General features: G+C 39.4%; 1 protein-coding gene across 7 annotated transcripts in view; it reads right to left on the bottom strand.

Annotated features, from left to right (window-relative positions):
• MYRIP (myosin VIIA and Rab interacting protein) overlaps window positions 1-25835 on the bottom strand; it is a 205990-nt gene that overhangs the window by 99873 nt on the left and 80282 nt on the right. For all 7 annotated transcript variants that reach the window (XM_058021341.1, XM_058021357.1, XM_058021365.1 and 4 more), the window contains exon 3: window positions 14041-14262. In XM_058021341.1, the coding sequence (XP_057877324.1) occupies window positions 14041-14262 (222 nt within the window). The remainder of the gene's footprint in view (window positions 1-14040; window positions 14263-25835) is intronic.

The raw sequence follows: 25835 nt of genomic DNA, 5'->3' as shown, positions 1-25835 counted from the left end.
CTTATTATCTCTTGGGAAAAAAAAATTTCTATTGCAAATCCAGACTAAGTTAGCAACTTGATTAAAAAAAAAAAAAAAAAAAGTGAGATAGTACAGCTCCCTGTCATAAAAAAAAGCAAAGCTCATTTAAATCTTGATGTCAGCTTGAATTAATTTATTTCAGACCTGGAGCAATATCCCCTGATGCTGCAGGTTTTTTAATTATTAGGCATAAAAGCAGCAGTCTAATAAATCCCAACAGTGACGATAATGGTAGAAGCATTTTACTTTCTGCAGGCTCTCCAAGGCTGTAAATGCTGCATTTATTCTGAGGGCAGTGTTCAGATTGAGATGAATCTATAGAAGCATCTGGAGACAATTATTCAGCTAGAATTAAAAGCAGAACAGACCTGTGAGATCTGTGTCTGAAAGGAGCGAGCCTTTGTGCTCTGGAACCAGCACTGTGCCAGTGCAGGAGCTCTGAAGATTTGTTATGTGGGTTTTGGTACCAAGAAACATTTTACCTCCTCTAGGAAGATGGTGCACTAGTGAGAGCAAGTCATATTAAATGAGGAAAAAAGATGTTTTTCTGTTTGTCTTACATATATGTCAAATAGGGAAAAGAGCCAAACAACCAATATGTTGCTGTTCTGACAGAATTAGAAGTCGTCACATCACAGAGAAGCAATTAAGATACTTAGCACCTGGTTCCCTACCCCAGATCTCTTTAGAGTTGCCAGAATCTTTGCTACCAAAGGCAAAAGACATTTTTAGCACAAGAAAGCCATCACAAAAGCATGGTAAGGCAGTTATGCTTTCTGGCTTGCCTCAACAGAAACTGCCCACTTACTAAGGAAAATCTGGCTAACACACAGTCCCAGTTAAAAGCATTCTCTGGTTAAGCTAATTCTTTCCCACCACACAGTGTCTGAGTTCTTTGTCTTTTTTCTTGAAAAATGTAAATAACACAATTTGGGAGGTTCTATCAATAATGCTTAAATAACAACCTCCTCAATACACAAAGCACATCTGCAGAATGATCCAGGTCTTACTAATGGAGGACAAGAATCGTGTTTGTTACATGCTGGTTTTCTCTTATACATGTTATAGCAATGGAAGTTAGTTGAAATACACAGGATGAAACACGTAGGATGTAAGTTAGCTCACTCTATATCTACAAGCCCTGCTAAAAGGAAATTAATTCCCTTACAGAATCTAAATTCTCACTTTTATTAAGCTGTCATTCCTGGCCTGGCTCCCAGGTGCATCGTTGTAATGTTCATCTGCTGGTCTTCCCAGAAAGAACAGGAGTTTCCTTTTGTATAAGATATACCCATATCTGATTTCATGAAAAAGATTTGCTATGATTTAAGAAATCCCATCACAATGGACCAGTCTACTCGTGAAAAATCTCAATCTAGGACAATTTTTAGAGTTTATTGTATCAGCTGTCCAATTTCAACCAAATCAAGAGCCTGAAACAGTCTGTTAATCAGAATGTATGATAATGTCTATGTGATAACCAGAAGAAGCATAGTATTTAGATTTTTGCTTCACTATTAAAAAAATTATTAAACCCATGAAATCTAGCAGCTAAAGACAGCTACTACGGAGGAGGTGTTTCCCTTCGCTAGATGCAAGGCTTTATTTTTATGTTTTGGTTTTTTTCTGATCAAGATTTCCCATCTGCTGTGTTCTCCACTAAGGAATTTTCCAGTGAGCTCTCCTCAGATTTCACTTGACAATCATTTGGACAGGAAAGGTTGCTTTTCCCATAGGTCTCTCTCAGGTTAAACTGCACTGCCTTAACCATTGAAAAACACACCACTGCAGCGTGAACCAACTTTTAAAAGTCTACAGTGTGGGATTTTTTTAATCTGAAGACAGAAACCTCAGCTCTGTTTCCCTACCATTCCAGTGTTTTCCCATGTTACAGCAACCAGGGCAGCAAAATCTGAACCATCTTGATGCTTTTTTGAACACGGGCCTACCTTGTGTGTAAAAGAAAGTAACATGCTCTGCTGCCCTGGAAAGCCTTTCTGCAGACTCTGGCTAAAGTCAGGCACAGAACAACACACAGACACACAATAAGGACAATAGATAAAAGTAGACTGGAGATACTCTCCTTCTGATAGAAGAGATGAGGCTCTGGACTGATCCTTACAAAGGATGCAGAAGAAGAAAAGTTTTAAAATGTCTGACCTAGTTAAGTGGATGGTGTATATGTTGTTCCTCATTCAAGACACAGTAAGTTTACTAGAGCCTGGAGCCTTCCAAAACCCTAATTTCCCATATGGAGCCTGTCACATCCACGGTTTTTATTTAAACTCCAGGCTCCAGGTTTGTATGACAGCAAGTTAAAAAAAAAAAAAAAAAAAAAATATATATATATATAGTTGACATGAGCTTTATCAAGGTAGGGATTGCATTTCTCTCATAATGGAGCAAAATAGGGAAAGCCAGAGTGACCTACTCAACACCAGATGGTGAGCACCTTCTGAGCAGGAAGCAGAATCCCGCCTTCTACTTCCTCACCTGAATTCTGTCACCTACAGAGTAATAAAAATACTTCCTCCCTTCCTGTACTATAAAAAGTACTATAAAAAACTCTAAAAGTCCTCATATATATCTATGATATAAGATATATAGAGAGATGGAAGAAACACTCTTTTCCTCCATAGCAGAATCTGTGTATTAATTTTCTACCTTTAAATATACATCAAAGTTACATTAAAGTTTTTCTGCCCTTCATAAACCATTCAAAGACATTTGAAATGCACAGAATGCATCAGCAACCATCCAGGAAAACGGAAGTGTCCAAATAATTTTGAAAGCCACAATGATGCCTTCATAACCTAAATGAAAATTGTGCAAATATCAGACAGCTCATGAGATTCAACACAATTCAGAAGTCATTGCCTGGTTTTTACAATGAGAAGACATACATTCACTTTTTATTTTACAAATTAATTCTGACAACATTTTTCAGCTTAAGCAATGCTGCAGTGGCAACTTTTCAATGTACCCTTTAATAAGTGGCGTGGTACATGTGAACTGAGTGAAGCAGAATCTTTGTGTGATAGGAGCTAACAAAGCCCATGAAAAGGCTAAACCCCACTGTTTTGTAAAATAAGAGAGCTCAGAAGCAGTGCTGATCTGTATTTACATTCTGGTAGCACCCATCAGCCGTTCTGTGCCTTAAACTTGAGCAGAATTTAGAGGAGGTGCTTTCCCAAGAAACTCTACACTTAAATTACCATCATCATCTATTATATTTCACTAAAAAGGACCTGGGACATGCAAAGTGTAACACAGCTGCCTTTAGACAGAGATCATCAGAAGGAAAGCTGACCTTCAGAATTTCGAGGCAGTAAATTTCTCACATGATGCTCTAATATCAGTAACTGGTGCATCTGAGCAATGGCAGCTGTGGGAAGGACACTGCCAAAATTGTAGCAAACCTTCCAGAGATGACATATACGCTCATTTAGCACAATGCTCTGTATCCCTTTGAAAGTCAGCAGATTTAGATAAAGCCTGCAAGGCTGAAGTCCTGGCTGTCTGAGATCAAAGAGGGTTTCTGTTCCAGAACTCCTTCCTCAATGCTTTTCACATCCAGATTACTCTAGATGCTGTTATTGTAGCTAGTCCATGCTGATCACCTGAGAAGCTTACTTGGCATCCACTAATCCTATCAAAAGTGAGCTGTCACAAAAAAAAAAGGTATCACAAAAGTGGTATTGCTACAGAAAACTCAATGTGCATTGTTTTGAATTTACCTCTGCATTTTTCTCAGGCTCTCACTTGCTGCCTTTGCAAGCCCTGCAGAACCGGCTGTGAATCACTTGCCCTGTTTCACCGTGGACCTCTCTTATCATCAGAGAGGAGCTTGCTGGAGCCCCAGTCACTACAGCCCTGGCAGCTGGCACAGAACCCTGACCTCAGGAAGAATAAACAGTGTAATTTTTCCAGCTGGCCGTCCCAATGTTTTTCCCCTTAAGTCTATTAATGCAACATATTGTAAAGTTAAAGCCACCTACCTATAAAGCTGGAAGTCTGTGTTTGTAAATTATATTAAGCACTGGAATGTGATAGCTTACGGAGTGTGTGTGAGGCAGGTATCCATCAAACCATTTGCAAATTACATACTGGAAGTGCTGTTCAGGTTCCTGAACATTACCCTCTAGTGTTACTAATCCTTTATGCAGATATGTGCTGTTTAATTGCCAGTTGGGAATTACAATGACACGTTACATGACTAATTTTTCAAACTACAATTGTACTATTTTCCCCACCCTCCTCCTTATACTTTTCCTGTCAATCTTCTTTCACTCTACTCTGTTGCTGTTTCTCTTGCCAGAACCACCTTCTTTGGTAGCAACTCCAACCCTTTAAAAGTAGAAAATACTGTATTAAAATGTACTGCACGGAATGGACTCAGTAAAGTATGCTTTCACACGTCTCAAAAACCAACCCTCTCTACTCAAACCCTATGTAAGATTGCTTTGAAAGCTGGTGTCTGTCAAGAATATTCAACCTCATAATTATAACTTCCACAATGAGAGAATAACCACTGTTGCCACACTACGTGACTAACAAAGACACGAGTTAAGTATGCTTTCTGTGTGAGTGATCTATACTCACAGGAGTTTCAGGGAGCAATGTTGGTACAGACATGTTCCAAAACATTAGCTTTAAATTCCCCTACATCTACCTGCCCTGGGATCCTAGATGCAAAACACAAGAAGGTATTTAGATAGGCCAAATGCCAAAGACTGAAAGGCACCAGTTGTAATGTGGGGTTTTTTAGAACATGTAAGAGAACTACTTCCCCCCGCCATAAATGAATGGCTCAGAATTTCTGAAGCACAGGAGGCAGGGTCATTCCAGATGTAGCTCACAGTGGAGCTGCATTCACACTTCTCAGTACAGCACTCTTCAATATTTTCCCCTCGGGACAATCTCCAAAAGCATGTCTGATCAAAGGTATGCTCTGTCATTACAAACAGGCCTGGCTACTGGTGAGTTTGCAGGACTGGGACAAGTCAACATAATGTTTTTCTGGCTGCTAACAGATATTAATTCACTTTTTATCTTGCCAGAGTTTGGAAGTGATTTTGACAGTTGCAACTACCTGAGATACAGAGAGCTCAAGAAAACCCCCAGGTTATGAAGTCCTGCAAATACATCAGAGACAAGATTACAACTGCGATTCCTGACGCAATTTCTACCATTCTTTATATGTATTTCACAAGCGTTTATTCAAGTTTCCAGACTCCAGGCACTATTCTACAAGCCCCTACATTGGTATCCAGGAAAAAACATTAACACAAAGCAAATCTGTCATCAACAAATTGAGAACAATGTGAACCATGACGTCTCCATTACACTATTATTCTCACATAGAACCTCAGAGTGTGTAGGTTCATGGGAAACAGTATTTCCTAATAAGATGAACAAATTTTCATTCAATATTAATAATCTCTTGGGGCCTTAATAAGAAGAGAAGGAAGGTTCTTTCAGTCTGAGGCCTGCAGAAGCACCCCACAAATCTTCACATCAATGGAGAGAAACAGAGATGAAACAAAAATGAACCAGTATGGGCACTGACTCCCACACATAGCACAGAGACATCACTTGCCAAATTACAACAGCAAACTTTAGAGCTATTGCATTTCAAATCAAAAAGATCAGGACAAGCAGTATTATAGATCCAGCAGCTGTACCCATCTCATGACCTTACAAAGATTCCTTCCCAAGGCTAAAGTGTTCATTCAGGAAGGCAGGAAGGCTCTGGCCACTCCATCACAGAACAGCCCTTGAAAAAAGGGACTAACAAAACTCCTTCAAAAGAGTGTCAGCAACTCCCTGTTGGCATCTAACCTCTAGAGACAAAAATCAAGCTGTAAAGCCACACCATGCTGATTCCCAGAAAGGTACGTAAGTTTCAAATATTTCGGTGAGGGATGTAGGGGTATGAGGAGAATGGAAGACATATGTGTTATGATTATTTTTATGTTGGCTCTCATTATTTTCCAGTTACTGTGAAGAATTTTCATTTTTACTATAGCACCTTTCTGATGAAAACAACTTATCAAAGTAAATCCCAAGTGCACTAAAAATCCAATACTCATCTGAAAACAAGAGCTTTCTTTTGCTATGATCAAACATCACTTCCAAAGAGTTCATAACTTCTGAAAACAAAAGGGTTCTGGTTTTAGGCAATTTTTGTTTAGGAACGATGTCAAAATTCAATCTTCATTTTTTGAAGCTGTTTCTGCAAAAATAAATTTTAAAAAAGGATAAAACAACTTGAAACGAATGGGGGTGGAAACTCAAAGACGGTTTTAGGACAGAGATGGCTTTTCCACTATGTTAATATGATCCTGCTTGTGAAAACAAGATAAATGAAAGAGATGGCTGTTAGCTCCTGGGCTAAAATGGACAAGATGTTTACATGGACAGTTCTAGCAAAAGATGCAGGTGGGGAGTAAAAGAGGAAAATGCATGAAACATAGTTCCAGAATACCTAACAGGTAACCATTTCCATTTATTTCATTATCCCCAAATCTAGGGTCATACTTTGAAAGCTGAGAGTAGAAGATATAAAGATGAGTAATTAACTCTCCAACCAGATTCATGCACAGCCTATCTGAAAGAAGACTTCACAAAAACCTCAATGCAGAAAAGATATGCTACTACAAAAAAAGTACAAGAAACCCAAACACTTAATTCAGCACACAAGTCTGTAAAACCTCGTCTTTGTCAGACACAATTGCTTTTTCCACCTTCCTTTTCTCAAACTGCAGAAGCAGGATAGAACATGTGAATGTAGGATCTCAGATTCTTATTGGAGACACTTAAGCAGTGCTTCAGCATCTGTTTCATGTGAAAGGTGGGCCTGAACAATAAGAACATAGAGTAACTTATTTATTGATGTGGTCAATCTTTTTTAAGATGACAAATTAAATTCTCACTTCTTTGGCAACACAAGAACATTTTAGGACAGTAATAATGCAAACTGCACTAGCTAGAGGAAAGACACATTTATTACTGCCATTCATTGCCAGTAGCTGCAAGTCCAGAGGTTTTCCAATTTTCTCACCAAGAAAAAAACCCATTTGCTAACCATGGCCAACTGTTAAATCTTGGTGGTTGCACAAATACAACAGAAGAAAGCACGGAGACTCACCAAATGCTGAAACAAACATACATCAAACCAGGTAGCAATCTTTCATTAGTGATAATAAAAAAATGTTCAGTGCTATGTCTGTGTGAAATGGCACTCTGCTCTGCTTAGAGCTACCTCCAGAGTGTAAGCCACACCATGGCTTCCTGCTTTATTACATACATTTTATGATGAACAGCACAGGAAGTTCCAGTTGCAGAACTGTAACAAGGGAAGTGCTTCCATGAGCTGTGCTTGATACTTTATATTTTCCATCTCAGCTACTGTAAGGCATGGTATTCCCACATGACATTAAGTGCCCATACTTAAAGAATCTTGTGCAATTTTAATTAGCTTTTAATTTGTCACCTTCACTGAGACTCTTTCAGCTCTTGCAAAACTGAAAGGCTAAGTAAGTCCAACCTATAATTTGTAGGCTGCTTACTATGTGGAAAAACTGTGTTATATCCTTTCAATATCCAGCTCCTCCCAGGTTAGCAGTCCCAATATTTTTGCACACTATTTATGTAATATTTATTACTACTAGGGAAAATGTTTAATAGCCTTTCTTACCATGACTTGCTGAAGATAGGTGAAGCCAAACACAGGCAAGCATTTGTATATTAACACTGAACATATAGCCATGATATTCTGCCCTCATTCATTCCTCAGAAGAATCCAAGCATTACCTTTCTGTGCAACTGAAATCCAAAAAGGTTTAGGCATGCTCACTGCAGCAAAACTCCTCCAATAACAGTACATTAATAATACTTAGCACTTTACAACCAGAGCATTTAACTTTCTAACCACTAACCTCCAAGAGCTCAGGGTCATCAAATCCATTCTGCACAGGGGGAAACCTGACACATGGAAGTTTCCCCAAGGTCACTTGACAGCTAAAACTGGGATCCAGAGTTTCTAAAACACTGATTAGTCCTCCATGCCCTCAGACACATGTTCACTTCCAAGGCTACTTAAAGCTAGAAAAGATTGCCTAATCAGCCCTTGTATTTAGCTGTTTTAATAGACCTCTCTTTCCTACTTTCCTCTTCAATTCCATCTTTAGATACTTTTCTCAAAGCTAAGTGCAGCATTGCAGTCTGCTGTATGTTATGCAAGTTCAGCTTTATTCTGTCTAGCAGAAACTAAATTCTTCACAGTGCATACTTCAAAATAATTAAGACAGATCAGTATAGCAAAAAACCCAGCAGAGATCAACCTGTCAAAGCAACCAGTTTGCACATTTCTCTCTCTCCTCCTCCAGTTAGGGAACAACTGAATAAACCAAAGACTGTTCTTGGCCTCTGTGCAAAATCAAAGCTCTTGTCCTTGCTCTTCATAGGCACAATGAGAAAAAGGATGTGGTGTCTATGATCCACTGTGATGCTAAAGCATGATAAGGACAAGGAGGTCAAGCAACAGGATACAAAACAGAGAGACAATAGCAAGACAAGGAGGAAGAAAAAAATTTGAATAGAGCAACATGCATTTTTGGAAGGAATTGCATCAATTTCTACAAGTATATACAGCTGAGAAGAATAATTTTCACTGCAATTTACTTAAAATTAGTAAATCCCTTAAGTATAATATGAATAGGATCATTCAGAGAACTTTCAAAAAGGCAAAACAAGACCTCCATATGGGTCAAATGAAGACAACATGCCCATGGTAGAACTAAGAACTTTCTCTTGTGTGCTATGCCACAGAATAAGTGAATGTTCCTATACAATTCTATGATCTCAGAAGCAGAAACACATTTCCTGGCATTGACTTGACAATGTCACAGCTTCCAAGTTCTGTAGAAGTTCTCACTAATGTCAGACAGGGACCTCAAAGAGCAGAAATAGCAACTGTCACAAAACTATATACAAAACTCCAAGCTGTGGCTGAGGCAGACTACCTAAAATACATTTTGGCTTCCTTTTACCAGATGGCTGAGCCTGCTTCAAAGCAAAACAAAATTGCTAAGCAGCATTATATCTTCATCAGTTTTCCACAACTAAGTCCTGAAACTGACTGTTTTTGTTACAGTCAAAAGCACTGGCAAACAAATACAAAGTTCAGTTATTAACTAGAAGTATTACTTTTCCTCGAGAACCATAGCAAGGTTTTCTCAAATTTTGTGCTTTTTTTCTTCTTGTCCCTGAAGAGACTGTAAAGAGTTTTACACTAAAACTTGCATCAGCTAAGCAGAAAATATGTACCTTTTGTCAGGCTAACTTCAACTTTATCATGTTTCCACAAACACATGCTTTGTTCTGCTGACATTAAAACACATTACATTGTTTTATAGAGCCCTCCAAAAAACCCTATGAAATATAAAGGTTTTATTTAGGACTGTTCCTGAGGCTGGCAAAGCTCCTTTTTATTTGAAGAGTGTTCTGCCTGCCAAGTGAGTCTAGACTTTTATTTTCTGTTGCAATTTTCATTTTATCAGAAGCATTGCTCTATTTTCATTTTAGTGTTAATCCCAATTCATGCCAGTTGCAGAAAAATGTACGGAGTACTGCAGGTAGACTAGACCTTATTGCATTTTCTCAAACCTACTCTAATGTGCATCAAAAACCTTAATGCATATCTAAGTAGCCTAACTAATTATCAAATTCCAGAAAGACAATTACATTTTCTACTGATGCAAATTGTTACAGTCTGGTTATATTCAACAAGGCACCCCAAAAATCTCAAAATAAAATGTAAGGAACATTCAACAATAACTCTTCATTGAAGAGCTGATGAAGGTAATTGCTATACCCTTGCTTTCTTCTTTTTAAAAGCAGCAGTTATATTGGGTGTACAAAAACCAAAGTTTATTTTTTAAAAAAGAGTAGTTCTCTTAAAACATTCAAATAAATCTGTGCTGCAAGTAACTAGTGGGATAACTTTTGAGACTCAGTTTGAGCCACCTAAAACACTACTTTGACTGCAGAAAGTCTGAGTATGTGCAGCATGACTGTGCTTTTCACTAGTTAATGACATAAAGGAGAAAAGGACCAGTGTCTGGGTCTCTGTCTCTTAGTAACTCTTAATAGCAAAGGACCACCACCAACAAAGCAGCTCTTACAAAGCAGAACAATGACTTCCTGCAGACCCTCTCACCATGGCGTGGATCATGAAAGCAAAGCAGGAGTCCACTAAGTGATGAACTCTTACCACCTGAGCAAGATGTTTGAGAACAAGTGAGAAAATCACAGGACAGATGGATGTGAATGCATGAAAGGATTAGGTGCCCATGCTCCCACTCACAACAGAGACAGAAATCTTTTGACATACAGATGGTGAGACCAGAAGAAGTGAACCAAGAACGCAGGGGAATTCATGCATGATAGTCAAGAAAGGCTGAGGTGGACAGCCAGATGTTTGTACACCTTATTTTGGATTGGGCTCTATATACTCATACTAATCAGTCCAGGAGTAAAACATGATTAGTTTAAAAAACCTGCAAAAATATGCATTTTAATGGATGATGCTTTTAAAAAGAATATTTTTATTACTACAAGAGTTGAAATAGAAAGAAGAATACCACAAGCAGGGTGTTCTGGGATATGGCTCCTTGGAAAACAGAAGAGTGGTCTCAGACACATATAAAGCATGTCTTATTTCTACTAAATGAGCAAAGAACCTTTGTGTCTGGCATCAAAAGCATTAATCCACTGGGCAAAGAAACTGTGCCTGGAATCAGCTTAGCCAGGAGGACTTAAAAAGTACTGATCTCAGCAAGCTGCCTAAATGCATTGTCTGACAGATGTCTAACAAGGAGACATTGTACAAGGCTTCACAAGAATTGGAACTGAACTAGACAGAAATCAAAAACTCAAAATTAGTGTTATGCAATTTGATCAAAGAGTACTTACAGACTAAAAAGATATACATGAGAGGCGAAGCCCCTGAGAACATTAATAATAGTATTCAGAGAAAAACCTAAATCAAAAAGCATTTGCAGAATGTGTGCTAAATCTGAGAAACTGGGAAATTTAAGTAAGGTTCTCCTGTTCTTCACAAGATTAATTCAGAAATTGCTGTAAAGACATTTTTGAGCCTGAGATTCCATACCAAGCCCACTTTCTAACTTTTAAAAGCTGTATAGCAACAGAAGATGTGCTTTAAAGGAATTCAAACACCAAAGTTTTCACTGGCTTATTGATGAGTTTTCTGCTTTTGGAAGAAGCAGAGACTAACTTTTTTGACTGATTTTCTACAAATGTTCTATGTTTCAAATGGTGACCTGATTTTTGCTCTCTGCTCAAATGCTAATGTAGATGTCTGCCTTGGAAGATGAAGATCAACAGAACAGGTATCTCCAATGGGGTAAAGCCTTGAAAGACTAATTCACCATGACAGCTTTTCCTGAGTGTAGAACACGGGTCTTCAGATATTTCTACCGCACTAGAGCTCATTTTCTATTGCGCAGTAAGATAAGTGGGCAAATAACAGCTAAAGAACCACCTCCACTACCTGTGCGGCCTTATCAAACCTAAAAATAAAAGACACAAGCAGAGGAGCTAGGGAGAGGCAGGAGAACAGAGTCCACCTGAGGGATAAGTCACTGAGAAGATTAGAGGAACTCAAAAATACTGTTGTGCTTTACCTAGGAAGAAATACTGACCGAGAGTTAAACCCCAAAATGTTATACCACCCAGGCCCCCCCCCACCATAAGCACAAAAAAAAGCCCCCACCAAATCAAAATACACCAGCAACCTCTGAGGAATACTAGCCCCTCTCTACCTACAGGGATTTGTAAGTAGCACAGTCCAATAAACCAGAACATAACATGATTAGCAACAGCGTTAGTTAATTTATTCACTGAAAAATAACTCAAGCTGTGTCTCAAGTCTCATAAATAAAGAAAATGTTTATAACTGAGTTACAGGCAAAGCCGTGACTTCAAGGGTCAGAAATAGCATTTTTATGATATAGCTACAGATTTTTCTTCTGAAATTAAATTCTTCTTAGACATTTTCTGTGGAATCAGCAAAAGATATTTTAAGTGCAGTTCATCAGCATCCACAAACCTGGCTGCTATGCTTCTGCCCCTATGGGTGAACGCAGGATAAACGGAATAAAGAGGCGCAATATGAAAAGCAGAAACAAGCACTGGCTCTCTGAGTTGCTGGAAAAGATCCTCCTGTCATTCATCTGTCTCCTCACCAGGGAAAAGGGGATTTCTGTAGGTTTTCCAGGGTAAAAAGCAGAGAAGGATCAGGTGCCCCAAAGAACAGAGCCACCTTTGCTTTCAAAGACTGACATTTGGAAATTGGCATTGTCTGGGATCTCTGTGATTTTAAGGACCTGTGTCAAGGGCACAAACTTAATTCACAGATCTTGTAGGAAAGCTTATGGCATCCTGGCCTGTATCAGGAATAGTGTGGCCAGCAGGAACAGGGAGGTCATTCTTCCCCTGCACTCAGCACTGGTGAGGCCACACCTTGAGTGCTGTGTCTGGTTCTGGGCCCCTTAGATTGGGAAGGATGTTGAGATGCTTGAGCGAGTCCAAAGGAGGCAAAGAGGCTGTGAGGGGCTGGAAACACAAACCCTGTGAGGAACGACTGAGGGAGCTGGGGATGTTTAGCCTGGAGAAAAGGAGACTCAGAGGTGACCTTATCACTCTCTGCAACGCCCTGAAAGGTGGCTATAGTCAGGTGGGGGTTGGTCTCTTTCTCCAGGCAGTAGCTGACAGAACGAGAGGACACAGCCTTAAGCCGTACCAAGGGAAATATAGGTTGGATATTAGGAAAAAGTTTTTTACAGAAAGAGTGATGAAGTACTGGAATGGTCTGCCCAGGGAGGTGGTGGATGTGTTTAAAAGAAGACTAAATGTAGCACTCTGTGCCATGGTTTAATTAGGTTGTTAGGGTGTGGGCTGGACTCAATGATCTTGAAGGTCTCTTCCAACCTAATGATTCCACAATTTCAAGTGCGTGTTAATGGGAAAAAAAGAGGGAATAGTATGGCTTTGGTGAGCACAGGAGTATCATAAAGCATTGCAAAGGGACTTGTCTCTTGTCCTCATCCTGTGTTCTCCACTAAACAGAAAGATAAAGAATAAACAGCCATTCTTGTCACATATGCTCAACAGCTTTAGTCACCAGTGGTAAAAATTAAACCATAAGGAACTGAGTTACTTCATTCACTCTTCTTGTCTGAGTTAAAGGATTTTGGTCAGTAATATGTCACCACAACTACAGCTGCTTTTGGAACTTGGAGACAAGGACTATAACAGTTACATTCAAGGAATGATTTCTCTGCTGCTGTTAAGTGTTTGGCTTTGTTTTTCTGGTGCTATCTTTAAATGTTGGGGCTCTGCTACCCTCAGAGGGGTGAGACAGTAAATCCCTGATACCCTCTGCAAATAGAAGCCTGGCAGCATATTCTTTAGCAGATGTTATAAATTATAACAGGTTGCACCACTATTTTCTTTGGGTACCTGCCAAAGTAAGCTCAAGGCATCCCCACCAATAAGAAAAGCATTTAGAAAGCATTTAGAAAGCACTCTAAAACACAGTCACAGCTGGATGATCTATTCACAAATATTCTTCCTTTCATTTCTGACCCATCAAGGGAATTAGCTGCCAAACTGTCCTAACACCATCTGTGCTCAGGTTCCATTAGTAACCCAGGTGTTTCAGGACATCCCAGTCCTGCACAAGCTATGCCCAGTTACTGCTTGCTGATACATCAGTCCAGCTAAACAAGCCCGGAAAATGCAACAGGTAACCAAACACTCTCAGAACAAATTAGCCCCTAGAAAAACCAGGCACATCAGGAATAAATCAACCTCTACATAAACAGGTACTTCATGTCCTATCCCACCAGCGTTAACTACTGACAAATACAAGGAAAAGGTCAGGTCAGGCCCCAGGTGCCTTGCACAAGTTGCTGAACAATAGGCTTTTACCTTGCTTGCTGACAGACACTGCAAATCCAAGCCTTCTCCTTCTTCTGGTAAGTGCTGCAGCTCTTGCAGATGTTGTACTTGCAGTCTTGGCACTGTCGCTTGCTGTTGATCAGAAATGTGAAAGGGGAACAGCAGCGAATGCAGCAGTGCTCATTGAACTTCTGCTGCTTGGAAAGGATGCTGCACTTGTTGCCCTCTTCATCCAACTTCTGCTTCATTTCACTGCAATTAAAAGGAAAAGAACAAAAACATAAACAAAATTTCAATGGAAACTCTTCACCCTCTTTCCACATATTCATGTTTTACTCTTCAAATAACTTCTGCAGATGTGAAATGAATATGAGAAATGCATATTCTAAATTTAGAATTGGAAACCAAAAATTCCTATGTTCCCTTAAGCCCAAAGCCCATGGCCAACCCACTTAAACTCTCTCTCTGAGTCACAAACCAAAGCAAAATTTACTCAGTTGCAGAGAGAGAACCCTAAGGAAAGCCAGGTTGCTGCTTCAGGCACTCCAGCTGTGCCAAGCGCTAGAGATCATGTGAAAAATCAGGGCTACTCTCAGAACCGTTTACAAATCAAAAATCACTTTATGGAAGTAAAAATGATTGGCACAGTAATAAAAAAATCCTTCTGACCGATAGTTTTGAAAACAAAAAGTTTGCTTTGTTCTGATCCATAGGGTCATATTATTCATAATAGCTCTAATTTGTCAAGCAACATTAATGATGTCCTTCATTTCAAAGAGATTTGGGTGCTCTACTAGTTAGGACCAATATTAAGACAACTGCTAACTGTGAAAGTGTTTGTAGGCACTCTGCACAAAGGTTCCTGTATTCCAACAGAAGAGCTCATTTATTTAAAAAACTGACATAAATTGTGCATGCATGGTATTAAGTATATTGCTATCCCCCATTTTATGGTGCTTTTCATATTTACAAATTAGGCAATATATTCCATGACAGGAATAATAAAAAAGCATGCAGAAGGAAGAATTGTGAAGCCAGACAACTCTGCAAACTCATCACACATCTTCTGGCATGTACAACTAGGACATACTCTATGAGAAGAAAAAATAAGAAGTAATGAAAAACAAGTAAAATAAAAGCTTTTAACACAGTGTGCACATACTTACATTCATTCTCTCTATTTATCAGAATTAGTGGTGAGTACCTTACAATTTCCAATTGCTGATAAAAACCACTTATATGACTAGAGTAACACAAAAGTCTAAATAAAATTTAGAGGTTCCACAGAGCAGTCTAAGCTGCAGGAGTATTTATTCATGACATGCTGACTTACTCTTAAATTAATGTTTAAATATCTTGCTACACGAATAAAAGAATACCCTTATTGCATACTTATTCAGGAAGTTAACCAAGATCATCTATGAATATCATTGTAAGCCAAGCCTGGAATTTTAAAAAGAATCACATTACTGGGCTAAGTATCACCTTATTTGCCACTTCTGTCGCAGATTCATAACTCAAAATAAAACCAGCCTGTTTTATGAAAATCTGACAGGTCAATTCTAAACCTCAAATCTAAACGACAAGTAAAGCAGTGATCTAAACCATATAATTTTTGAACTTGCACATACAACCCATTTAAGCGTATTCCCAATATATGCCTTTTAATAAATTTAAAATTTAGAAACAAAGTGTGATGTTGCTGCTCATACCCTGTGCAAGGGTTTGACTAAATAAGACTAGGTGCTCAAACACATACTTTTTGCAATTTCAAGTAAATAATCCTTATGATTTTTTTTCTGTCCAGATGGCAAAACATGCTTGTTCTGCCACATTTTTACAGAATGCGGAAGATGCAGAAGGTAAGAGATTATCATTTGAGACAGGAAATGTCTGAATTATGCACGTCAAACTGGCTTCCTTGGGTAAACTGACGGAACTATCCCAGAGATTCAATGGGATGGCTAGACTAGTTTGTCCTAATCTCCATTATTCCCTCCATGGTACTACATGGACAATCGTTCTAGTGGAACAAGGGAGGAAGTGAACTGTCTCAACGCTGCTCCTCCATCCACAGCAGGCATGCTGCTCTGCAGCAATGGCATGAGACACAGCACTGTTTCTGCACAGAAGGTCAGGCAGGAACCCTGGCTCCCAGGACAAAAGCTGGTGAAGGTCAATTCTGTATGATTCAAGGAGGATTTCTGGCATGGAAAGGTGTTTGGCAGCCCAAGATGCTGCAATCTCTGCTTCAGGATGGAAACCCCAGGCATAGATACTGGCCCTCCCATAAAACAAGAACAGCTAAGGAGTCAGGGTCAGAGGGAGTAATGAAAGAAGAGATTTTTGTCCTTATGGAGTTCTGTTATCTCCTGGACTTAGCAATGCTGATGCTTGGTGGTATCAGCCCACATACTCAACATGGTCATGCTCAGTGGCATTTTGAACCCTCATTAGGGCTCTGATGCATGATAGCAAGATAAATCACAGAGGCAAAGCCACCAATTAAAGTGCTACAATAATGCTTACAATATAAACCCAGGCAGTTTTGTTCACAGCAGAGCTAATAAAGCCTGATACCTAGAAAAAGCTGAGCTCACACTGAAATCTTTTCATCAGAATAGGCATTAATTACATCTCTCTCCTCTATCTGGCTGCCAGTATTCATTACAGTGGTAGAACTCAATATCATTAAGGCATCTGCCTCAGTGCTAAATAGGACTAAAATTGGCCAATGGATTAAAAAAGTAAATAGGATAGGGTTGGACAGCCTGTCAGAGGGAGAGCATGACAGAAAAAACCTCATTTCCAGAGGAAAGCAGGCAGAACAGAAAGCAATGCACGTCTCTCTGACAGCTGTAACAAATTAAGGTTCTCACGCCTTGCCAAAGGCTATTCTATAAGGAGTCAAATGGCAAAAGGGACTGTCAACTGGACTTGTCATTTGAAGCCAAAAGGCTCCTCTCCACACTCTTTCCTTGGAAGCAAAATATGGGTATCATATGAAAGCAAAGTGCTGTGTAACTCTGGTGGGCAATTAAGCCTTCCTAGTTAGACGAAAATTAGCTGAAGTGAAAAGTAGGCACTGATACACTCTCAGCAATATGGAGAAAACGTTACTTGGACTTAACTCCATCTGGATGATCACCCTGAGTGGGATGATTAATGCAGGCATCAATGCTAACACACTGAGAAAGTTTGTTGCACTGAAATGCAGGAACCTCAAGGCACCCACATTTGAAAAACTCAGGCTTTACTTTCAGGATGTTCAAATCACCTGGTGCAAGAAGATTTTAAGAATGGTCTAAGGAAAGGGCAGCAGCCAGCAACAACTGATTGTGTCACAAAGTGAAACTTGCTTCCAAAAATGCAACAGCCACTGGTGCAGGAGCTATTTTGAAGAATTAGTCATTGCAAACAGTGCCCCTTCTTCCCCATACAACACTGTTTCCCCTAACAAAGCACAGCTGAGGGGAATGAGACAGAAAATAGAGGGAGAATGCCCCTCCCTCTATGAATCTCTATTTGTGTGTGCTTACTTCCCCAAGGAGGGAATGTAATGTATTCACAGATGTATACACAGAAAATATGTGTGCAAACAAAACAAGCAACAAAATACAACTGCACAAAAAACGTGCCTGTTGGGGTAAGCACAGAACAGTGGGAACGACAAACGACAGAATTGATCTGGAAGTCACAACTGATGGGGCTCAGCTATTACGGTTATGTGTAACATAGTAATAAGCACCTGTGGAGAAGAGAACTCCTGCTGTGTGAATGAATCTCAGATTGGGTTTCATTTTCTTTCTCAAGCGACTGCATTTCACCAATTGCTTCCAAGTACAAAAGAAGCAAAAAATACTCAATAGATATCCAACATATCTATCACCAAAACCAATTCTGTCAAAGAACGTTTTATGAGTTCCAAGTTCCAAATAAGTTCAAAAATATGCAAGTGAATACTAGATTTTTCTAGAAGCTTTTATCAATGAATTTACACAGTTTGTGTTTTAAAAAAAAAGTAATTAATTTCAGTCAATGTTTTGGGTGATAGACTCCTGGCCTGTAATTCCCACAGTCAGATTAGGAACACTTTCCATCACACTGTTTTGGATGCAGGTTCTTCAATTATATTCTGAGGGTGAATAGATGTCTTCCCCTCACCACCTATTATGTTTTTGTGACTTTTTAAAACATACATTAAATAGCTTCCATTGGTATGGTTAATTTCTTCCTAGTGTCTGGCAGGTTTAAACACAATTTTTAGATGTTTGCCTGAACAATGCCTTCTCCTCTAATAAATTTCTAAACCTCTGGGTGCAGCAATGCAAAGGAGTCCATAAAAAAGGCAATTGTATTACAACCAAAAGCTAAAAATTCCCCTGTTTTTCATATAACAAAGAGAACAGTTCCTGGTGAAAATCTGATAGTTGGTTTGAGCTCCAAGACAGAGTCTGTATAACCAAGTCTGTCTGTCGGGCTCCCCAAAATGGAGCTCTCTGCTCTTCTCTAAGGGCTTCTCTGAGACCAGTTATTGGCCCGTACCATCCTACTCTTGTCTCACACCAGTCTCCATTTCAGGAGTTTAAACCTGGGAGTTCAAAGGCAGAGTCCAGATGGACTGGTTCCCATTTGCTCTGTTGCCTTCTTAAGTGATGGATAAGTACAATTTTTCCTGCTGTTTAAACACTTTTTATCTTCCCCAGTAGAGCAGAGGCTAAATCTATTCTAGTTGCCTGTGCAGGCAAAGAGGAAAATGGAAGGACAACATTCCTAGATTCACCTCTCTCCCTCCTGATGAACAGAGAAGCAGTGCTTTTACAAGGTACAAAGACAGGTAGAAACCTTCTCCTTTGGTACTACAGATGGGGGTTTCTGTTTCTTCTGTTTCCTATCCTCTTAATTCAAATTACACCTATTTCATAGAATAAGCCACAGTTTATTCATTGGCCTTAGAGCCTTTTTTACTTCAAAGACTAATGAACACACAGCACACACTGCAAAGTGCTTTTCTTAGGAGAACAGTGTTCTGCTCAGCTGGGTAGCTGTTTGTCTCTTTTCCCTGCACTTGTTTGCACTGTCTCACTTCACAGAATAGATTCAGAGCAGTGCATGAAGATCACTAACTCATTTTAAAACTCGTTTCAATCTTAGTTTGAAAACTGCTAAAATGCTGTTTCCCTCCACAGAAGAGAACACCTTCAGATGCTTTTCTGTTCAGGCATCCTTAATACTCATCTATGCATAACAAGCTATGGAGGTCTTTTGCTTAGCAAAAAATCTGGATTTTTGCATATTCTGGGGAGCAGATGATATCCCCATTTCCAGCCTTCCAGAGAGACCACTTTTACCAGTGCACCTCATGTTTTTCCACTCGCACAGTCAATCCGAATTTGGTGTACTGGGCTAGAAGTTTTCTTGGACTACAAATATCACCTGAAAATACAGGTTTTACCAGTACCCTCTAATCTACAATGCTGGAGGACAAAGGGATTTTCATATTAAGTGGCTTAAGTGTTCCCATTTCCACTCTCCTTAAACCTGCCAGATGTGTACCAGATGCCAGAGCTGGGGTAAAGATCTTTTAATCTGTGGAGAACATGACAGACTCTTACTCCTTGATTACCAGTACAATGACTGAAATTTCTCTCCCATTCACACATTTTCAAGTTGACAATCAAGGTCCTAGATCTGATAGCTACAAGTAGTTCCCACCTCAGCCCTTACTTCCTCTCTTCTTCACCCAATCTCCCAAACCCTCAAAAATGCACCAACCAGGTTAGTAAAACGCTGCTACATCTAGGAAAAACACTCAGTGGAAGTTTTATAAGCCTGACTCCTAGGCAGGGATCTGAGAGAAAAAGCTAGAATTGCCAAGGAGAGCTGCTCAGTGTTTAATCCCTTCCATGTTTCTTGTGTCTCAAACTGTGGAATGGTGCAAGTAGGAGTGAAGCTCTATGCTGAAAGGGTCATACACCTTTTCCCTCTGCCGTACAGAGTAAGAACCAATTTCTCCCACTAGGGAGAATTTGCCTCCCTCATTATTTACTCTCTCAGGATTCAGTGCTAATTTCATTTTGTTGCCTCTTCTTCTAAAGTAGTTTATTCTTCTCCATCAAGACAGGCATGTAACACAACTTCCAGACAGTACTGAAACACCACCCTTTTGTTTTTTATGTCTTTGCTAAATTTCCCCTAGTGAAACTCTAATTTCTGTCTGAAAAAGTGGAGCACAGGATAGTACTACAGCAAATGCCAAGTTAATTCATTACCTTATAATCAAGGCCTTTTTTCCCAAGTTCTTATCAATACTATCACAATTGTGCCTTGTGCTATATTTAACACTTAGCACATGAAATAGTGCTCTACACTTTGCTGGTACTATCAAAAAGCCAAGCTTAGCACACGTGCAAGCACACCACTTGCATTTGGGGAGCCTTGGAGGAACATGCATCACTTTAATCTCTTCAGAGGGATATCAGTCCAGCAGCGGTAGCTCACATTTTTCGGGAGGATTAGACAGCAGGGACTGTACCATAAATGGGGAGAAAGGGGATGGTGTGATGGAAGTAACAACATCCTAAAGCAAAAAAGCAAAACACAAAATCTTCGGGGGGAGATAGGGGGAGTTGAGTGCTAAGAAACTCATAAATAGTTATGAGTAAGTCACTTGTACAAAAATCAGGAAGATTAATATTTCACAGTCCAATTACTCTCACTGTGGTTGTGTTCTTTGATTTAAAATCTTACCAGCATCTCTTGAGGTTTTTTTCCCCTCTTCAGTTTTTAATTTCTATACAATTAAATTTCTATAATATTAATATGTATTCCTATAAAATCTCACTTTTTATATTTTTCTTTCCTTCTCTCATCAAAGTAGGAGCAAACAGTGATGATGCTGCATATATGTTATACTCTGATCTGGGGACAATCTCTTTCTAAAAATAAAGAAATCCATCACAGTGGAAACACTGTTGGTTTTTTGGTGGTTTTTTTTTTTTTTTTTTTTTTTTTTTTTTTTTTTAAGATTTGCAAACATTTCTTACACTGGGAAAAAAACTGCCTTGACAGCTTAATATTTCTTACTAGGTGCCATAAAATAAATGTTGTAAAGACTAACCTGCGGAGTTTTGTGCTAATCACAGCTGAACCAATTAAACTGCTGACAGAATCAGAAAAACGCCAACATACTCAACACTTACCCTTGTCAAAAAACACAGCTCAGGCACTGCATTTGCTAGAGAGAAAGAGTCAGCACCAAGATAAATTGTGGTGCACTTGCCCCAGACCAGTACCTAGTTTGTCATACCAGGTTCTATCCTACTCCAATAACAATTTCATGCTGAGGCAAAGCTGTTTCACAAAATGAGTGAGTGCTGCTGTATTACTTTGACACTGTGCTAATGGCTATTAGTTTCCTTTTCTTTTGCAAGCACAAGCACTGTCAGTCAGTGTCTATCATCATGGAACTGAATGACATGTCACAGTAGATAAATTAAATAAATACTATACTGGTATTCTTTTAAATTCCTTCTCACTTCATAAACCCATAAATTGTCAAGGGACATTGCATTTAACCCCATTTTCTTTTGTCATGTTTGATATCACAGGAGCACAGACCGTGCACCACATCTAACTGTTAGGCTTTGAAATCTTCTGTGGGCAAGTGGAGCAGCAAGGGTGAAGCAGGTTTTGAATTACAGAGTAGATATTCTGGGGAGCTCTGGGGACACTGGAATCTCCACATGAAAGCTGAAATGATCTTTTTCAAGACAGCACCATGAGTACGGACTCCTTTGCCCTCCCATTCTTTTACTGCTACATGGGACATGAAAATAAAGCTGGGTTTTGACATACTTTCCCCTCCTCACTCTTCTTTCTCATCTGCTCTCCTACCTCAGTTATAGCTCGGTCTGCCGTAAGGTACAGTAGTCTGAGCTGAAATAATGGGTCAGTATCAGGGACAAGCAATTTTGCTGCAGGTTAAATCCTACAGGACTTTCTGGTTAAATCCTGGGTTTGACTCAGAATGATCAAAAGGTGTGTATCCATACTGGACATCAACTGCAAGTGATAAGCTGGAAAGTTTTCTCCTTTTTCCCCTATTATGTCCATATTTAACCACTAACCACTACAATCTGAGTGATTTTTTTACATAATTTTGCCAGTATGTTCCACAGCCCTACAATGTGACTACAAAATGGTAAGCTTAAATTATTATTTACAGTAGCATTTTGGGGCACTTTCCTCTTAGATTACAAACACGTAATACTTTATGTTGTACTACCCTATCAAACTTCCTAACAACCTGGCAAAATATCATTAGCTTTACCACCTTTCTTATTTCACTTTCCTGTTTTTTCCTTTTCCACCTTTGATAGTGATTTTTAGTTACACAAATATCACTACATTTCCCTTTATCTCATTTCCTCTCAACAAGTACAATTTTGCTCTCCCTGAAGTGTATTTCTCACTGCCTGCTACCTCTCCCTGGAGACCTTTATCCTATCAGGTCCTGACTTTCAGTACAGGTTCATTCCTAGAGAATGATAAATACAGACAAGCATTCTTTAAAATAAAGCATTTTTTCAATTCAAAAATCCCAAAAATATTTAGTGAAAATATTTTTTTAAATGTACATACTATTCCATCATAGTTACATGCAATACATTCTTTGCATCACTGGTGGCATCTGTAAGTCTACCTTTCTTGGGAATCCAATTTTAAGCCCATATTAACTTGAAAAACTTCCTTTAATAACAGAAACAGTCTTCCTACATTAAACAATTTTCTCAGTGCTCCTTTCACAGTGCTACCTGGCTTGACCTCATAAAGCACAATTCATAGCCTGGCTAGTGTACAGCAGGAGAGTAACTGAGACATTGGCTCTGAAAATCCCTGAAGTATTCACTATGAGTCATTCTTCCCTCTTTCTTGCTGGACTTCTAGCAATGCAGGCATAGAAAGATTTGTTCTAGAATTGCTGTTGTAACTTGACCCTTCCCCACAGATCACACAGCAGAATAAACAAGAGCAGGCAGCAGAGCAAACAGCAGAGCTCGCTGAGGAACTGGGTCTCACAGCCTGGCATGTCAGTGCCAGACGACTGTGAGCGTGTTGTTAGAAAGAACAGCCAAAGATGTTCATCCTGGTCTGTGTACAGACAGGATGAGTGATGCTGCCTACTCAAGGGCCTTCTTGTGGGATGGGAACATTGGAAAGCCCTGTCCTCCACAGTCCTCCATGGGGAATGCAGTACACAAATCAGCACATATCCTCCCATGCCAACGTCCACTGAGTATTTCACCACTTTCTGCAACAGCCCCTGGAGCCCCAGTGTGGCACAAGAAGAGAGCAGAAGGCATTGATGAATGCTCTAGGCCACCCATGGGCTTGTTTCAGGTGAGACTCCTGTGAAATCCTAGGATCACACCATGATGTTCCCATTAACTCGGTCTCAGAGTGAATTCCTTGCAACTGTAGCACTCAACACTGCACTTTCAATAAGTCTGCATAACAGAGCTCCTAAAGCCCACTTCCCCAGTCCAGCTCCTCTTCATACTGCCCATGCTCCTAACACAGAGTTTAGTACACTTCTTTGATATTCCACAGAGACTGCAATTCAAGTAGCTTTAAGCAAGCCCTCCAATTCCAAATAGTCAGTATGTGTCAAAACCAGCAGCTTGATATTTTTACAGATTTAAGCATATAAACAATTATCTTCTCAACTACAGAAATTATTTGCATATTCCATGTAGGTTTTGTTTGTTTGTTTTAAAGACAAAGACTCAGAAGCTTAAAACTACCACTCACCTGTACCGTACACAAGAAAAATATTTTGGCAGACAAAAGAATCTATTTTCACTGAATATATTTTATATTTAACACGACGTGTTACCCTGGTGTGTTTCATATCAACAATATCAATACCTTCTGAATGCAGTATCATATTGTGTCTTACAAACCAGACAAATGTCTACAAAGGTCCAAGAAATATAGACAGCACCTCCACCTCATTCAAACACAAGTATTTTGGGTAGTCCTTTAAAAAAATATTGGCATTTACCATTCCTATAGTAACACCTGTATTTAACAAAGACATGATCTTCAGTTAGCATTTTTATAACACTTTTGCTATATTACAGTTGATGTTCTTAACTTAATCTGGAAGCTTTTCATTATGGGAATGTTTCTGCAAATTTAAAAATTTACTGGTATTTTAACATATACACTAATAGACTGCAAGTAAATCCATAAGCAACCACAAGAAACAAACAAAGCCCCCAATAATTCAGAAATTATTTAGAAAATAATCATCTTTATTCTGTAGCTGTGACTAGAAGTGCCACTATTTAGTTTTATTATGCATATGTGTGTGAGCATGCATACACTTATAGCTAAACTGCATTATTCAATACACCTTGACAGCGAAGATCAGGATTCTCACCCACCTGGTACTCTCCATACCCCATCCCCATGGAAACATAGACAAGACAATTTAGCTGGAGAAGAGGAAAGCCAGGTTACTAGATAAAGAGCATATTAAGGAACTAGAGATAAATAAAACTCCTCTTGTGCAGATGCTCCTACAGTTCCATGAATGCCAGTAAATCTTCCTTAGCCCTTGATAGCATGCCTCAGCCAGACACAGAAAGCTAAGGTCAGTGATCTGTCCCAGAGGGAAATGAACGAAGGGGAACTTCATAAAGCTGTCGTTTCATTCCTCCTTTCTGCCTGTTTATGCTGTCTGATCTTCCCACTCAGCTCCTATCCAGCTGAAGTACACCAAACATACTTCAGTGGGATGTTTTTGGTGAATGGCAAAACAACTGAAATAACACATAAACTTCTGAAAAATGGAAATTCACCTAATTCACAATTAGAATTCAGAAAGGTAATTAGGTGGTGCGCATCTGGAAAAGACAGAATGGTTCCTCACCATTTTTAAAATAATGTGTTTTGAATATTAAAAGTGTCATTTTGTTCTTACTTTTTCTGTAATAAAAGAGTTTCAAATACTACTATTCAGTTCTTCTGTGGATACTGCCATTCAGATATCTGATGGCTCTCTTCTCTCCCTTGAGCATATCCTCTCTTCAAATGGAAGACATCTCCCCTGTGCGGAGTTCATGGCACAGTCAGACCCCAGACTTGCTTGGCATACTTGGCACAGACCCTCTGGCTATGCCTGAATTTGTCAGATCTGCTTGCACCCAGAGCAGACCAGTAGCCTGAACTAGACAACGCTGAAGGACTACACCTACACAGCATGTAGATCCACAGCCTGGCTTCAGGGAAGACAGTATTCCCTGGAACAAACATTCCTGCACTGCACATAGTCTGAACCTCTCTGGCTGTGCGATTCATTCGTTCAGAAACATTGATTTAGTTACTTCCAGAAGGAATCTAGTTTGTGCACACCAAAACCAGCCTGTAAACCATGCTGTAATAACTGAGGAGGAGGAGTAGGCTAGCTTCTGGTTAGGAATTCTTTCTCTTTTTAAAGAAATCACTGGGCCAGAAGATTTGTGCATGGGCTTTTGAAAATTTCCCTTGAAATAACATTGGAAGTTCAATGTATCATACATCCACTTCATTTCAAGACATATTCTGGATTGTCATACTTAAAATTTAGATTTATAAAGCATTCCCAATAGGACTCTAATTTGCACCAGTTAGTTTGAAATACCTTTGAAGTTAACTGATTTAATTTTCCATAGCACTGCCTTGGCTCACAGTGGCGTCACTTCTGGAATTTCATCAGTGCTGTGGCCCAAGAAGACAGACAGGGTAATGGAACAAGGAGACAAAAGCTACACCTTTGT

The sequence above is a fragment of the Melospiza georgiana genome, chromosome 1, assembly GCF_028018845.1.
Source record: "Melospiza georgiana isolate bMelGeo1 chromosome 1, bMelGeo1.pri, whole genome shotgun sequence".
Classification (NCBI taxonomy): Eukaryota; Metazoa; Chordata; class Aves; order Passeriformes; family Passerellidae; genus Melospiza; species Melospiza georgiana.
This window is presented reverse-complemented; position numbering and strand designations above follow the sequence as displayed.